The 16,527-nt window shown below is 52.0% G+C and overlaps 1 protein-coding gene across 2 annotated transcripts in view; it reads right to left on the bottom strand.

The window, feature by feature from the left end:
- Positions 1-16,527, bottom strand: part of ASTN1 (astrotactin 1) — a gene marked incomplete at both ends in the record, with an annotated part of 313,794 nt that overhangs the window by 13,506 nt on the left and 283,761 nt on the right. For both annotated transcript variants that reach the window (XM_080825173.1, XM_080825172.1), the window contains 4 exons: positions 843-943; positions 6,149-6,284; positions 7,363-7,514; positions 11,157-11,290. In XM_080825173.1, coding sequence (XP_080681299.1) covers positions 843-943; positions 6,149-6,284; positions 7,363-7,514; positions 11,157-11,290 — 523 coding nt within the window. The remainder of the gene's footprint in view (positions 1-842; positions 944-6,148; positions 6,285-7,362; positions 7,515-11,156; positions 11,291-16,527) is intronic.

The following is a 16,527-nucleotide window of genomic DNA, read 5'->3' on the forward strand; positions in this document are numbered from 1 at the left end:
GATGAATCTAAGAATCCTTCCAGAAGCTGTAAAGTGCTGCAGCATTGGTGGTTAGTTAATGTGGACCTGGTCACTTTCCCCCTGTGCTTTCGCATCACTGTGCGTACCCCTTGATCACTGCAGGCCTGTGCCCCTCATGGGCAGCTGGATGCCCCTGGAGCCTGGAGCCATCTCTCAGGCGATGTGAGGGGCCAGTCGTCAGCGTGGCCTTGCTGAGACCTGCACGGCCTGAACTCGCTGCGATGGCCCGAGTCCTTGCTCACGTGCACTTCAGCCCTGGTCCCCTGGCGAGACTACAGTGCCTGGCCAGAGCTCTGTTCTTGTTCTTCCCCCGGAAGGGGTGCCCGGGACGACCAAATCCTGGCTGCAGAGGGCATGTGCTACTCCTCCAAGCAGGGGACACTATCGAGACCCGCCGGGGAGCATCGTGAGGAAAGGGAGCTCCAGCAAGTGTGCTGTTTGCACAGATGTCCACATCTGTAGCCTGCGTTTTCTTTCAAAAGAACTCTGCAGATGGACACACACATATGAAGAGAGGACTCCTGAGGGCAGAGGTCAGGGACTCCATGGACCTCAGCACCTGGTGTGCTACCGTGTGTGCCCAGGGCTCCCGTCAACGTGTCCTCCCGGCTCCCTGACCCCCAGACTGTGTGAGATAATGGGGGCTCCAGGAGGATCTCTGCCGGAGACACGGGCTGCTCCGGGGCGGGCCTTGAGTTCTCCCCCTTCCCCGCTGAACCCTGTGTTGTTCAGTTTGACTCCCTTGCTCCTGCTTCCATCACAGTGAGGGGAGGCCCCAGGGGAGTCCCTCTGCAGGCTTTGCTGGCCTCAGTGTCACTTACCCTGGGCTTTGACATCATCCACCACGGGGCAGGGCGTCTTCACAATCACGTCACTGGGCCTGGAGCGCCGTCCGGTGTTGTCCACTCCCCACAGGGTGAACCTGGCCAACAGGGGAAGGCGTTGTTAGCAGAGAGGAGCTGAGGCCCCGGCTGATGGTCACGCTCTGTAGGGACGGGTTTGCGGCAGGGCACAGAGCCGTGGTTCCCCACCGGGCACCCTCAGACCGGCAGCATCAGCACCCCCTGGGCACTTGGCAGCAACGAGAACTTTCCCGCCCAACCCCAGCCTGACTACGGCAGAATCTCTAGAGGTGCTCTCACAAGTCTTCTAGGGGAGACTGAGGCACCTGAGCCCAGGGGAGGAATATGTCTCTGAAGACACTTGGGGCAGAACTTGGGCTGGGTCTGAAGGCCCCGCTGCTGAGAATGTGATGATCTGGTTGGGGGCGGGGCCGGGACCACAGCTGGGGACTGTGTGGGACTGCCTGGCCTCCTGGCTGTCCGTCAGGCCCGGGCCAGCACTGGGCTTGCCCTCCTCCATGCCCCAGGAGGCTCAGTCCATTTCACTGGCCTCTCCTCCTTGGGTCAGATTGACCTTCTTTGCCTGGTACTAAGCCCCACCATGACCCTGGTCCAAATTCCAGCACCCTGCGTCCCTTCTGTCCCTGTGACCCTTCCCTCCTTGGTCTGAGTGGGCTCCCTGCGCCACACCAGCCCCTCCCAGCTTCTCAGGGGCTGCCTGGATTCCTAGCAGTGGCAGCCCCCCGAAATATTTTCATCATCCGGCCCTCTCACACACCTGATCAGCCCACCTGGTACGTACTGTTCCTAGAATTGTGACTAAGGCCACCAAACTGCAGCTGGGGCATCCGATCGGCCTGTCGGATCCTGTCCTGGCTCTGATCCTGACTCTTGTCCTAGTCAGGTCTCAGGCCGGGTCTCAGCTCTCTTCCACTGCCCACCCACTCCAGACTCTCTCGAGCTAAGTCTCTCAGGGATGGGCCCAGAGGCGGCCAGTGCAGCCTGCAGACCCGCACCTGCCATCTGGGATTCCCACACATGGACACGCCCACACACACCTGCGGCCCCTCCACGGAGCAAACAGTGCTAGGGAGAGAAAGGAGAGCCTCTGAGGATGGCCACCATCCTGCAAGCGGGGCTGGGACGGCCCCCTAGGGTCCAAGCGAACCTCCTCTCTCCCAGGAGACCCTGAGGCCTAAGAAGTCCGGCTCCCCCTCCAAGGGTGGGCCACCTGATCTTTGTGGCAGACTCTGTGTGACTCCACTGTTGGCAGGCAGCTCTCACCAGAGTTGGGAAGTAGGAAGCCCTGGTCTCTCCCTGGCCAGTGCACGGGCACCACGCTGCTAGCGCCGGCGGCCCCAGGCCCCAGTTCTCACCACCAGCTTCTCCTCCTTCCTCGCCCCTCCCCACCACGGGTCTGAGTCCTGCTTCTGCGTCCCTGCCCTGGTTTTCCACGGCTGCGACCCAGCCCGCCTGGCGCGCTCTCCTCTGGGAGACGGCTCTGCCTTATCTCTCCCCTCCACCTTCCAGGGTCCTGAGCACGGCCAGGGCTGGAGCCTGATGTCATGCTGCTTACCTGTCTGACATCACCTGCCCTAGACAGTCTGTAGCTGGCTTCCAGCCACTTGTCATGGTCCACCATTACATAACCCTTTAATTTCTAGCAGGGACCCTGGACTGTGGTGAGAAATGTCCAAAGCCTCCGGCCCCACACTGGTTATCATCGGGACCCCCTGCTTTGGTGCCTGGGAGCCTGGCATGGTGTGACCCCACCCCCCACCCCAGCTGCTCCCACTCCTCTGGGCAGCTTCACTCGCAGTAAGCTCCCCACTCACTCGATCAGATCCCCAGCTGGGATGAAAATGCCTGTGCTTAAGTCAATTCTCAATTATTCTGATAGGGGCAATTAGTACAAAATTTAGAGTCCTGGGCCCTACTATTTTTAATAGCAAAGCAAGGTGTTAGGAAAGAAGATGCTTCCTCTAACCTTCTAAGTAGAGACGGTGCTTATCCTCAGAGCCATTCCTCAGCGGGCCGGCTCCGCAGGTCCTGGGGGGATGCGGACGGCAGCCAGCTTAAATTTACTACCAAAGCCCAGGGAGTACTTTCCATATTTTCATGGGGAAGTAGCACATGCACTAACGTCGGGAAGGGCTGCTCTGTTCATTGTCAGCGTTGTGGTTTCCACATCGAGCACTCACAGGACAGTAAGAAGGTTAGTTGGAATGAGTGCCCAGGAGAGAGAAGCCCTACTCCCAAGCCGGAGGGCTGACGTGGAAATACAGTTACTGCCTCATCCGAGACTGCCCAGCCAGATTGTTCAGCCTGTCCTTAGAGCCTGTGATGAACAGTGTGAGTGTGTGTGTGGGTGGAGAGTGTTTGTGGGTGTGAGAGTATGTGGGTGTGTGAGAGAGATTGTGTGTGTGTGTGTGAGAGAGAGAGTGTATGTGGATGTGAGAGAGCGTGGGGTATGTGAGTGTGTGTGGGATATGACAGTGTGTGAGGGTATGTGAGTGTGTGGAGTGTGAGAGTATGGGTGTGTGTGAGTGATCTATGAAGGTGTGTGTGAGAATGGTTGTGAGAATGAGAATGTGTAAGGTGTGTGTGTGAGTGAGAACGAACACAGCCTGGCTCTGGCTCCTAAAACTTGGTGTGCAAGGAGTACCCTGGTGCTCCGTGTCCAGGGCTGACTGCTCATGTGCTACTTGCATGCATCCCTGTGCAAGTGTGGCGGATTCTGCTGATGGCCCCGGGTCAGCTCCCCTTTTCCGAACTATCTATTCGCTCCCACATGCACCCGAAGGCAGTGGTTCTCCTGGGAGCGCAGGCTGTGACGAGCCGGTGGGCTAGAAGGGCAGCCACCTCCCTGCTCTGGCCTCAGTTTCCTTCTCTGTAGACTGAAATATGGAACTAGGCACACTTTAAGATCCCTTTCGACCACGAAATTCTTAAATGTTTATGTACTGTGGGCCCAGAATTCTCATGATCATGTTTTTTAACTGCATTTAATAAAATGGGCAGGCGGACGAAATAAGCCAGCGACGCTGAGACGCACTGCTACCTCCGTGGAGCCCAGGGGAAGAGCCAGCTCCACACTTTCATGTGAGGAAATGCCATCGTGCTGCTGGAAGCATCTAGCACGATGCTAGATGCTTCCAGCAGCCTGGAGTGACTGTGGGGCAAGAGGCGGCCAGTGAAGGAAAGGCAGACCCTGATTCAAATCTTAACCTCTGCCACACCCCAGACAACCAGCTTGCTATTCTGCGGAAGTCACTCTGTGTTGCTGAAGCTCAGTTTCCTCAACTAGAAGACGAGAGCAAGACTCCAACCTAGCAGGGTCTGCAAGGGTCCCCCCAGGGACTCCCCCACACGGTAAGCACCCCATAAACGAAGGCTGCACTCTCCCTTTTAATAATAAGGGAACTTCGTTGCAATCCTGCTTACAAGGACTAGTGCTCAGAAACAGAACCAGGCTTGGGGCCATGTGTTTCCAACAATTAACCCGGGCCTTTCTCCTCCTACCAGGCTCTGAAGATCTGCCCTCTGAGCTCCAAGGAGGACCTGCGCCCCCAGGCCCTCCACTGCCCTCTTCGCGTGATCTGCAGCGCCACCTAGTGGAGCGCCCCCCAGCCGGCAGCTTCTTCCCGCAGCTCCACGCACTGTCTGGGACTCCTCGTCCTCAACGCAGGCAGAAAGTTGGTGCTTATGAGACCTAAGAGGGCAGCGCTGGAGGTTCACCGAAGACAGCCGACTGGGAGAAGGTGTCGGTCTCAGGTCTTTGTTCAGGAAACGTGGCCAAATCAGGCCAACGTGGGGAGGGTCCCAAGACGGGTGAGGGCTGGTCCACAGGAATCTCACAGTTCCTAATTAACAGTTGTAACTAAGTGACAGGAATTAGTGAGCTCTTATTGTAAGTGAGAATTCCAGTTTCACTGAATTTGAGGCATTTTACTGCATTGTCTCTAATCCTTCCTCTTTCTGCCTGTTTCCCTCCTCATAAAGGGCCCTAGCTGCCCAGTAGCAAGAGAGCTAAAACCCTAAGGAGGCCAGATCTCCCTTGCCCTGGTATCAACATTTCCATCTCTCTGTATTTTCCAGCTCCTCTAGAATATCCCTTGCCTTTATGAATCTTACTAGTAGGGCCCCCTAGTTACATATCTTTCCTCGATGGAAGACATTCTGCCTAAGCATCTACATTCATCTTGGAATCCATGCCACTCACGTTTCTGGTGGGTTGTTTTTTTGTTTGTTTGTTTTTGTTTTTTTAAACCTTTGAATTCTTTACCTGTGGAAATGGAAGTGATTTATTCTGGCTACTTCGACTCTATTCTTGTGACCTCATCTGTAAACTGTAAAATGTTTCTCACACCTATCGGGTCCAAAGGTCCCAGAACTACATCACCAGGGATCCTGCTTTGCCCCCTTCTCCCAATTTTCCCATCTTGACTTGGATTCTTTCAATCTCTCTCCTCTTTTGGTGTTCTGGCTTTTTTTTTTTTTTTTTAAATGTCTCTGCTTCACAACTACTTTACTATTGTTCCAGGAGCACAGGGAGAAACGAGGAAGCACTTCCAGGGAGAATAGGGCTGTTCCAAGTGCCATGAGATAGGAGTCCACAGTGTTTTCTTTTGGAGAAAAGTGCTGACCATCTCTGCCTCTATAAACTATTTCAAAGTCACTGGAACTAGCTTCCTAAACCAGAGTTCTTGCTATTCTACAGTTTTCATCTAAAAAAAATTAATAATCTCCCTGGACTTAGACCATTCACTCTATTTTTCCAGAATCACTTTCCTCCATTCCCTTGTACTCACCATCTGCTTCCACTCGATTGGACTACCTGCTACTCACCTTCACGCCTCTTTGCTTTTGCCCTTGCTGGTTCCGCAGCCTGCTCTGCCTTTTCCCACATCCCCCTACCTACTGAAATTCTACACGACCCAAGTAAGTGATGTCTGCTCTCGTTAGGATGAGCCACTCCTCTCTCTTCTCTTCCACATGTCCTTGTTCTTCCAGCTAGCCCCTATGTCTTCCTACCTGACATTAAGGTGAGTTGTTTGTATATTTCCTTTCTGTGTTGCAAACTCTGTGAAGGATGGGGCTCTCCTGCCTTTCTTAATCCTCCCTTTCTAGTCCCTAGAAAGTTCTCTGTAGTGCCAATCAGGATAAGACTTGAGAAACTCAAAATATCTTCTGAGTTTCTGAGGGAACTCAAGCACAAAAGGAAGGAGCTCAGATCCATGGGACGTTCAGGGTAAGAAACAGCGAGGCAAGCGTATGTCACTCACATGTAGATGGTGTCCGGTTCCAGGCATCGAATGATCAGAGAGATGGTGGTGAGCTGCTTGTCTGGCACCTGAGCAGGCATGGCACAAGGAGACTTTGCTCCAGAGATGATGTCGTCCACAAAGCTCAGCACCGTTTCTGTCCAGGGATGGGTGGGTGGGGAGGAATGGAAAAGGCCATGAGAAACATGCTGGCCGAGCAAGGAGATGGCACCAGTTCAATGAGAACTTAACATTAGAGCTGCTTGGTCCTTGGTCCCCAGTCTTCTTGAATTTCTCGTAGAGAAAAAAGACCTAGAAGGAATTGTCTTTTCTGTTTCATGTTTAATCAATTTAGAGCCATTTGTCCAGAGTGAGTTCAGAAACAACTATGGCAAGATGTACGCACATGTGTGAGTTCTTTTATGAAATGTTCTTGGCAAGGACAGGGAGCAGCTGCTGTGGGCAGCGGTCCCTGCCAGCCCTTTGCAGCACCTGTACACATCAGGGACAGGGCCTCGGAGGTAGCAGTGGACAGCTCTCCGTGCCAGAAGGCCGTGCATGTGTCTCCCGAGCTCGCTGACCATTTCGGGAGAGCTCATTTACCCTGCTCACACTGCGGACGCCACCGTCCCATGGGGGACCACACTCACGCGTGGGTTTTAGGGATGATTTATGTTGACCTTTCCCTATGTGTAGGCAGCAAAATACTAAGACATGGAACATTGTTCATGGGGTGTTTCCACTTCTTGAAGACTTCCCTCTTCTAGCGGGACCTGGCAACTGCAGAGTTTGCTTTAGGACAAGACATGGGGTAAGCACATCTGTTTGCTCATGCTTTTGCCCAGAGGGGGGTTATTAGCAAAGGAATTTTTTTTTTCTGTAATCATGGCAGTGGTTAGCACAAAATTGTTTCCTAATTGTGGGCTAGGATAACTAGTGTACTGTATTGTTTCTTTGTGAGTGTGCCTAGAGGCAATGAAATGGACACCTCTTTAATAAACAAAAAGAAAAACAAAATCAAAACAAGACTCTGTCAGATGCTCACCACGCAAAACTCTTAAATGGATGAGATGACTGTTCTTGTTCCCCCTCTGCACACACCCCCACACCCAGCTTCTCCTGCACTGCCCTTGGACACCAGGGACCTGGAGCATAGACCAGGAGGCAGGACATTTTTCTTTTCTCTTCCTTTTACCAATGGATTAAGAGGAACCCATGAAGTCGGAGAGGCTCACCTGTCTCCACCTTGGAGTGGTCCATCCTGTCCGTGACCTTTTCTTGACGAATGAGGTAATCTACAATCTGCACTCCGATTGGAGGCTCTGAGTGTTCCCACTCCAGGACCACGAGGGTGCTGCTGGGCTCATGAACCGTGGAGAGTCTCAGCCTGAGTACAACACAGGAAGAGACATGACATGAGGACCCTGTTGAGTCCTGCAGTGCTCTTCCGATGCTGGCCACTTTCTCAATGGTGACACACTCAAGTCTTCCTTCTAACCTTTCTCAACCAACCACTGCAAGGATCTCTCTGAGGACCTGACTCCTCTACTAGAGAGCCATGGTTCTTGGAGATCCCCAGAATCTGTATTTTATTACTCTTAAGTGCCTGTTACAGATTAGGAACTCAATGTCTATTTGCAAATAAGTAAATAAGTAGGTGAATCAAAGATGAATGAGCGTCTACCTCTTGTAGGGTCAGTGGACAGAGCCTTCTGGGTGGCCGTATATAGGGCCTGGAAATGTAATTTCTGGATTTGCTCTTAAAAATAGGAGAATGTGCCGATAAAGTTCATACCATGGCTCACTGAGGTGGTATCTGGGAGAGCCCTGCCTTAACACGGCCAAGATCAGCTTAGTTTCCATAGTGTTATCAGGATCTGCCCTGTGGGGGGACCCCAGCTTCCTCTCTCGCTATCAACACTAACAGATTTTCTTCCTGATACCTTCTGCTCACTGGGCCTTGCAACAGGCTCAGTTTGGAGGCCATGCTCCTGGGGGGGGCGTTCCTGGGCAAGAGAAAGTTGCCCCCAGGTCAAGTTCTCCTCGGGGTGATGTCCTACGGCTGCAAACTTGGGCGCCGATTTCAGGTTCTTTCTCTGCTCTTGGGTTTCGTTGAACATCCTGATTCCTAACTCCAATCTTTCTTTGCTTTTCCCAATTCAGAATCTCCTCCTTCCATGCATTATCCATTTCGACCATTCTTTGGCCTTGCCATTTCATACATCCCTGTGCCTTGCGGAGACTCCCTACTCACTATTGACGTCTGTGGTACGGATCTCCTAATGGTCCAAGTGGTTTCAATTTGTTGCTCGTTCTGACTTCACAGGTGTATCTCAGATTTCTCACTTGCTTCCAGTTCCAGGTTTCTTTCTAGACCACTGACGTCTGCGGATTCTCCCAGCCCCTGCTCATTCCAGTCTCCCTCTGTCACACACCATCCCTGCCATTCACCCTCATCCTTGGTCCCCATATCTCAAGACCTCCCATAACCATCGACCTCTGCTCTTTACTCAGCTCACAGATGTCTGTCTCCGGTCTCAGGGGGTCACTGTGCCAGGGGCTGCGCACAGAGCACACCAAGGCAATGGTCCATTTCAATTCCGCAAACGTTTGTGGAGCACCTATCACGGATCAGAATGCGCTCGGTGCTCAAGAAGGAGCGGTGCACGAGCCGGCTCCAGCCACCTTCTTCCGTGGGGGGGTCAACAGAAAACATGCAATGATACATGTGATTGTAATAACGTGTGATAAGAACTTTAAGAAGAAATCACGGGAGGCTGTGGGAGCAATAGCAAGGAATTCAACCAGTGGGAAAGTAATGCAAAACACATGCTGCTTAGTGGCTTGCTATGAAGGACTGCATAGTTTGCATATGACATGAAAGATGGACCAGACCCAAAACAGTGCGGATATTGACAAATTCATTAATTAGAGTCATATGCCGAGTGCTATTTTCAAGAAGAAAGCATTAGGAAGCTTAAGTACGTAACTAAGCCTTTCTGAGAAGTCAGATTCTGTGAAAATGTGGACTAAAGCCGGCCTCTACGGAGAAAACAGCAGCATGCGTGATTTACATAGACTCGTGTAAAACCAGAGAGCATTTCTATTTCCAATTACCAAGAAACGTTCAAGAAACTAAGGTCTGCTACTAAAGGAAGTGATTAAAGTTGACAAGAGAAGTGAAGTCCTTAATAAATGTTCCTGCTTATGGAAATTTAGCCCAATTTGGTCGTTATCAATAACATACCGTAAACGCAGGCTTAGAAAGGAAATCAGCCCTAAGACACCAGTGGTGGGCTCTTGTGTCCACTTGACGATAACTGTTTAGTGGCTTCAGTGTTGTGTCAAAATTCAGGTAATTTTCTTAGTGGGTGAATCCATCCAGAAGCACCATCTGCTTCTAGTGGCTCCCTTTAAACCAGAAGAAAGGACTATGACTAAGAATGAGCTTGATTCTCTTTTGACTCAAGAGGCCCTAGTCACGGCCTCTTAAAAGAGCAAGAATCCAAGCACTGGTGTATCTAAAACTACCCACAGAGAGAGGGCAAGTAGACAAGAGAAGACGTTGGTTTGCGCTGTCTACTGTTGTGCTCTCCTCTTTCTCGGTTCTCTTCCGGTCAGTCCTGGCTCTTTGATGCCCACCTGCCCTGCAGCAGGCCGGAAGGCAGCAGCCACAGGACCAGCCTCTCGCTTGCTGGTGTCCTCCTGCTGGCTCGCTCCTGCTGCCTCAGCCCTCCTACTCCCGAGGGTCCTGAGCCTCCCTTTGGGCTTTCTTTGCCTCAGCCACCCATGGGGCCATGTGACACCAGCTGTTCCTGCCAGCACTCCTTATGAGAACCGTATCTCTGTGCTTCACTCCCAGGGCACACACCATAGTAGAGGCTAAGCGGGTGCCTGCCTCAGGCCTTAGCCTGTCGGGGCTTACAGGGATTTGGCCAGTTCTGTTCAACCTTCCCCTGAGAGCAAGGAAATTAGACACGTTCGTCCTGAACCACCTCTGCAGCCCTCTGTGTTCTGTTCACCCCTCAAATGCAGACAGCCCCGATTGCCATCTCCAACCCTCTCCTCTTCCCAGCTGATACTTATTCGGGAGCATTCTTTCTCCTACCTGTAGTTCCGCTGCTCATTTCTTTGGGGTTGATTTAAATCTTCTTATCTCTAGTGTCTATTTCTCTAAGCCATCCTTCCCTCTGACCACTGACCATCTCGGTAGAAGTTCCCTGCTCTGTCTCCAAGATGAGTCCAACCAGACACCCACCTCCTCCTCCTCAGACCTGCATATCCCCCCCCACCCCATGCTTCTCTTCTCAGCTGTGACCTATTCGTCTTCCCAGCCACCGGGACTGAAGTCGTAGGTCCATTCTCAACTTCTCCCTCCTTCTCCCTCCCACACCAGTGAGTCGCCCACACCCCCCTCCCCGCCGCCATCGCCGTTGGTTCTACCCAAAGTCATCTTTTCATCGTGTCCTCTCCACATTATCATGGCTGAGATCACAGCCTCTTAGGGATGGCAGCTCTGCTTTCTGCTTGATGACCTTGGAAAAACCATTCAGCCCATCTGAATGCGTTTCCTTGTCTCTTAAACGGAAGCGGTACCAGTAGCTAACGGCTCCACACAGTGCTGCTACCCCGGAAATGTGTCGCTGGCCTCGTAGAGTCTCACGACCCATCTCTGACTTCCTCCACGGCCACGTCACTTTGCCCGTCTGATCTTCTGCCCATGCTGTCCTACCCTCTCTACCTTCAGGGAGAAATTCAAGTGCCATCTCCTTCGTGAAGCCTTCACCATGCCCCAAATTCAGACATGACCATTCCCTTTCACACTTGACCTAAATGTCTCTGATAACCCTCATCAGACCGTGTCTTCTATGGTGACACTCTGTGGGCAGCCTCCCTGAAGATCGAAAGCTCGCTGAGGTCAAGCTCCCTGGCACCCAGCCTACCGCTTTCCCGTGAGTGGACACTCTCTAAGAGACGTTTGCAGAACCCAGCGGAGCGGGCACGCAACGGAGGCAAAGGGGAGACATACACGGGCTGCGGGAGAGGCGCACAGGTGGGGAGTCCATCTGCTCCAAAAGCCGTGGCATCGCATCGACACCAGTCCTCGATGACATCTCCGGTCCCCGAGCACCACAGTGAGCTCATGATGGCCTCCTGTAAGAGCTGTAAGAGAAGGAAGAGTGAGTGTCCGGGAGCCAGGGCTGCGTCGCTGGAGTCGGGAGACACAACCCAGGCTCTGCTTGGTTCTAGAGAACTTCCAGACAGTAGGCTGGAGCTCCACTTCACCATTTTCTTGACCTACAGTTCCTACTCCAGGAGACTGATTCTGGGAAGCCAGACCTCATAGGACTTCCTGGGCGCTGCTGTCCCATTAGTGTATCAGTTCACCCCTGTGGTCGGGGGCTGTCACCCTGGAAGTAAATCTTACTTCTCCCTCCTTCTCCGTCCATCTGTCACTCCACACCCAGGGCCCTAGCAACAATAACCTCTTGACCACACACTGGCCTGACCCCTCTTCCATCTGCCCTGAGGCACTCGGCCCTTTCTCAAATGCCTCTCCAGGCAGTCTCATCTGCCCGCTGGGTCCTGCGCAGCATGGTCTCTGCTGCGTTCCTTCATGTGCCTTGTCCCTCAGGTACAGTATTTAGGCAGCTCTGCCTTGGGCTGTGCGTGCATGGGAGGCCTCTCTTTCCTGGTGGGAGGCAGGCACCGCGCCGCGCACAGGTGAAGAACCGCGCGCCAGAGCCCTCCGCCCTGGGTGAGGACTTCAGCTCGGCTAGTCCCTGCTGGGACCTGCAGCATTTTGACCAGCTTGGTCTCCTCAATAGGAAACACGGGATAGAAACAGCACTTTCCTCACTGGGCTGATTCCATGAAACAACAGACGCCACAGGGCAGAGCACGGGACCTGTGCAGTGCACGCATTAGTCACGTATAAATAGTGCCTCAGTCATCAGTAAACATCAGCGATCAGTGCTGTGTCTGGATGACAGGCTCGGGTCCTCTACGGAAGCCAACAAGTGCCACAGAGCCTAGAAAAATTATTTACATACAGTGACTTCACAGCAGATACTGCCCTAGTCGATGAAAGGTCAAACGGATAAAATGAGACAAATCAGGAACAGAACTTGAGATGGGGCAATTCCCTGGTGAAACAGATCCTGATGGGCACCGAACCCTAATGGGGCCCTGCTGCCTCAACCCCAGCCCGGGGACAGGGAGAGGGCAAGGCTGGCCGCAGGGCATGTGGCCGTCCACTCTGGCCGAGATCAGCTTTCTCTCTGGGTCAGCTCGCTGTCTGCAGCCTCTGTTTTCCTGAGTCTCTTCTCTCTGACCCACTCTTACCAAACCCACACAGAACTGGTAAATTAGAGAAATTAAGCAGCAGTCATCTTGGAAAATTTTGGACCAAAAAAATTGAAAGGAGGGGGTGCAGGGGGAGGGAGGGAGGGAGGAAGGAAAGAAGGAAGGAAGGAAAAGAGAAAACAAGAGAATAAGTAAAAAAGTGGTAGATAACTCTATAAAAATTGAGACGTCCAAGCTGAAAACTGATACCCTAAGTGATGTGCCTCCAGGATATCCCATAGGCCACCTTAGGTTAGAACAGTTGAAATAAACTTCCATTACTAACCCCTTTCCCACCCACCCAACCCCTGATTGGGAGCTTCTAGGGAACAGGGACCAATTCTTGATTATCACTATAATATGTGTGTAGTTTTAGAATTTCAAGGCCCTTTTTGGGCTAACACTGTAGTTTGAGCTCCGTGGTAAACAGGATTTACAGTGGAGGACGCTTAGAGTCGGGGAGATTAGTGACTTACTCAGGGTCAGAGCCTACTGAGTGGGGGCCGCACCAGAGCCTGAGCTCCATGTGACGGGTCCCCGGCCGGCCCCCACCCGGAAACCCAGTGTGCCGTAGGTGCTCACTGCATGCTTTGCCTGACTGAACCAAATTCGAATCAAAAGTACACTTTCTTAAACTAGGAAAACCGACTTTCCCTGAGAGAAGCAGAATAAAGAGGAAATTGTGGCTGCCCGCATACAGCCTTTAGTCAACAATTTCTAGGTAAGCACCTGTAAGGGTCCGGCTCCTGGGCTCAGCATTAAGGATACAGTGGACATGAGACATACTCAGCCCCTGCCCACATAATCTTGCAGCCAAATAATAAACAAACAAGCAAAAGTTACATAAGTAACCAAATTACTAGGACTGGTGGCAAGGACTCTAGAGGACAAGGGTGAGTCGGGAAAGGAGGGACAAGGGAGGGAGACCATCTCACGGAGGGGTTTGGGAAGGTTTCCATGAGGTTGTGTGTTTTTGTCTGAACTTGGAAGGACAGGTCAAGAGTTATCTGGTCAGAAAAGATGGGGAAGTGTCCCAGGTGGAAAAACCAGTATTAAGAAGGGGCGGGGGCTGGGAGGTCAGAGGAACCAGGTGGTGGGTATTAGGGAGGGCACGGATTGCATGGAGCACTGGGTGTGGTGAAAAAACAATGAATACTGTTACGCTGAAAAGAAATAAAAAATTTAAAAAAAAAAAGATGCTTTCAGCCTGGGTGAAACTAGACCTCTAAAATCAACTGAGAAAAGGCTCCTCTGGCTGTCAGAGCTAGAGTGAAGGGCAGAGACGGGCTCAGGAAGTGGGAAGGGGCGGGGCCGGTTACAGACGCCCTGGGGTCCATGGTAAGGGACACTGTTACATTCTAAGGGCAGGGGGAAGCCATTAAAGTGTTTTAAACAGGGGAGCAGTGTGATCAGATTTTCAACCCAAAGGAGTAAGGGCCAACACTTAGGATGACAGACATTTTTTCAAAAGCTTTAACTTTCCACCTTCGGTTCACACAATTCTACAAGTTCCTACTCCGTGAATCCTAGGCTATCGGTAACTACAGAAGGTAGGATGGGGTAGAAGAGGGGAAATCAAGAAGGATCCCATCTGGAAAGGAAGAGGGAAAAAAAATTACATTTTCCTTGGTATCTACAATGTAGCAGGCATTGCATGGGGATCCTCATTTGTTATTGGATTTAATCCTGATTCCAGAAAAGAACCAGGATTTTCCCATTTTTGTTCTTATTTTGTTTTAGAGAAAGCAGCTGAACTTTCAGGCCAAGTTCACCCATCTCTTCATTCCTCCATTTCTTTCTTTCATTCATTTACTCAGCGGAGCGCCAGCTATGTGTCAGCTACTGCTAGGCACTGGGATTCCATAGACGAATGAGTGCTTCTCAGAGTCTGCAGGACAAATCCATAAACAAACGCATGAGTCCTCACGACAGCAGGTGATACGTGCTTCAGAAGATGCAGGGACACGGACAATGGGAGCCACTTGAAGGAACAGGGGCTGGCCTGGGAGAATAAGGGAGGGCTGATCACAGCAGTGGACGCTGGAGCTGAAACCTGGAAGCACTGTCCTAGCAAGAGTTTGCGCGTGGCAGAAATGGAGGCGAGGCCATTCCTGGGAGAGAGAGGGACGAGTCTGAAGGGCCAGATGCACAACAGAAAATGTGTGGTGTTTAAGGAGGTACCAGAGTTAAAATTTGGAGGACAGAATACAAAGCATAAAGGGGGCACAACCTAAGCAAGGACACGTAAGCAAGGACCAAATCGGACAGTGACCTGCCCTTCTAACGATCCGCCAAGGACTTCAGATTGTGTTTAGCAGATTCTGCAGAGCCCTGGATCGCCCTGCAGCAACAGGATCGGACGTCCGCATGGGACAGAGAACTCTGACGGGCCTCCCAGGAACCCCAGCAAGAGGCTACTGTAATGAGGAGGTGGTGGGCTGTTGTTGCAGTGGGTGGCTGGGAGCGGGTACAGTCACGGGAGGACGGAGTCAAAGGGTCTGTGACCCCTGGTGACAGACAGATGTTGGGGAGTGACAAGAAGAGTCGGGGAAGCCTATTCGGCCTCCAGGTGCAGGAACTCGGTAGAAAAGACTCCCATTCCCTGAGACTGAGGCACAAGGGTAACTGTTTGGGCTGGGAGGTGCTGGGTTGGAGGTACCTGGTGGGTTATATGGCTGGACCTCCTGGTTTCTAGACTGCTGCTCATCAGTAGACTGAAATATGACATGATAGATGATCTAGTCCAACAGAAGGAGGCCAAGAGAGATTAGAAAATTTGGCCCCATACCTATCAGAGGGGTAGATAAGAACACACACTGAGTTAGTGTCATGACTTAGCACCCCTCTCCTTTGGCTTCGTCACTCCACATCTGCATTCTTTGTGAGAACGGGAAAATCAGAAGGAAAAGCAGAGGAGCAGAGAGAATGAAGAGAGAAGACAGACTGTATCTAAGGAATAAGAGGAGAATCCTGGGATGGTGACGGAAGCACCTTGGGCCACCTTGTCTATGTATTTAGAAATTACAATGTTCAAATATGGCCGGATAGATGGTCTCTCCCAACCGCTCTCTTAAAACCTGTGCAGGGAGACAGGGAAGGGCCAAGTTCTGGCCAGTAGGAGATGCAGAGAGGGAGATGATAAAGACACAAATTCCCAGCTTCCCCATTTTACCCACAGCGCCCCCTGCAGGACACTGGGGGTCTTTGTCCTCCTCTCCCACCCAGCTTTTCCTTACTCTGCAGCTTTGCCTGCCTTGTCCCATAGGGTGGTGCTGTGAGTGTACCCCCACCTCTGTGAGTGTACCCTTGGGGTAAGAGCTCAGAGCTCTTGGGGTGCCAGCGGCAGCAGCCTTGGGTGCTCCCAGGAGATAAAGCAGGACAGGGAAGGGTGCTGGATTAAAGCCACTGCCGCGCTGGATCTCCATGGTGACATCAACCCTTCCTTCTTGTCATCCTTACAAGCCTCGCTTCCACGGTCTCTTCTCCCAAGCTCTTCTTCCCCTGTCACTTCCACCAGAATGAAGAGGGGTTCAGAGGCCAAAGGAACCACTTATCCTTTTGTTCCTGTGAGGAACCTTATTTTCAAACATTCAGTGAAATATCATCGGCAGAGGCAGAAAGGCGAGAGCAGCACACACGTGCGGAATCGCTCCCTGCTGGTCTGAGCATCACCTATGAAACAACTGCGACACACCAGGTGTCCCTTAAAAGAGGAAAGAGAAAGCAATTATCACCCTACCTGGATGGACACAGCTCTCAGGCAGGTAAGGAGCTCTCTGCTCTGATTCTACCATGTCTTGTCCCTCAAGGTCACCTTTGCTTGTGGTGTCAGAAGCCCCACACCCTGAGCTTTCATGCTTTTATTCTTGCTATCATCAGTGTGACCCACTCTGTTCTTTGTGTCCTTGAGGAGATCAGAGAGCTGGGGACTGAGCTAAGCCCCTGCCTCTGCCACAGTTCTCCGCTTATCCCGTTGGCTCCATTCATTTTCTCAGCACCTTTGGAAAGGAAGCCACACAGAGAACGGAGGGGTGCTTGGAACGTGTCATGACCTC

This window comes from Martes martes (genome assembly GCF_963455335.1).
Source record: "Martes martes genome assembly, chromosome: 15".
NCBI lineage: Eukaryota > Metazoa > Chordata > Mammalia > Carnivora > Mustelidae > Martes > Martes martes.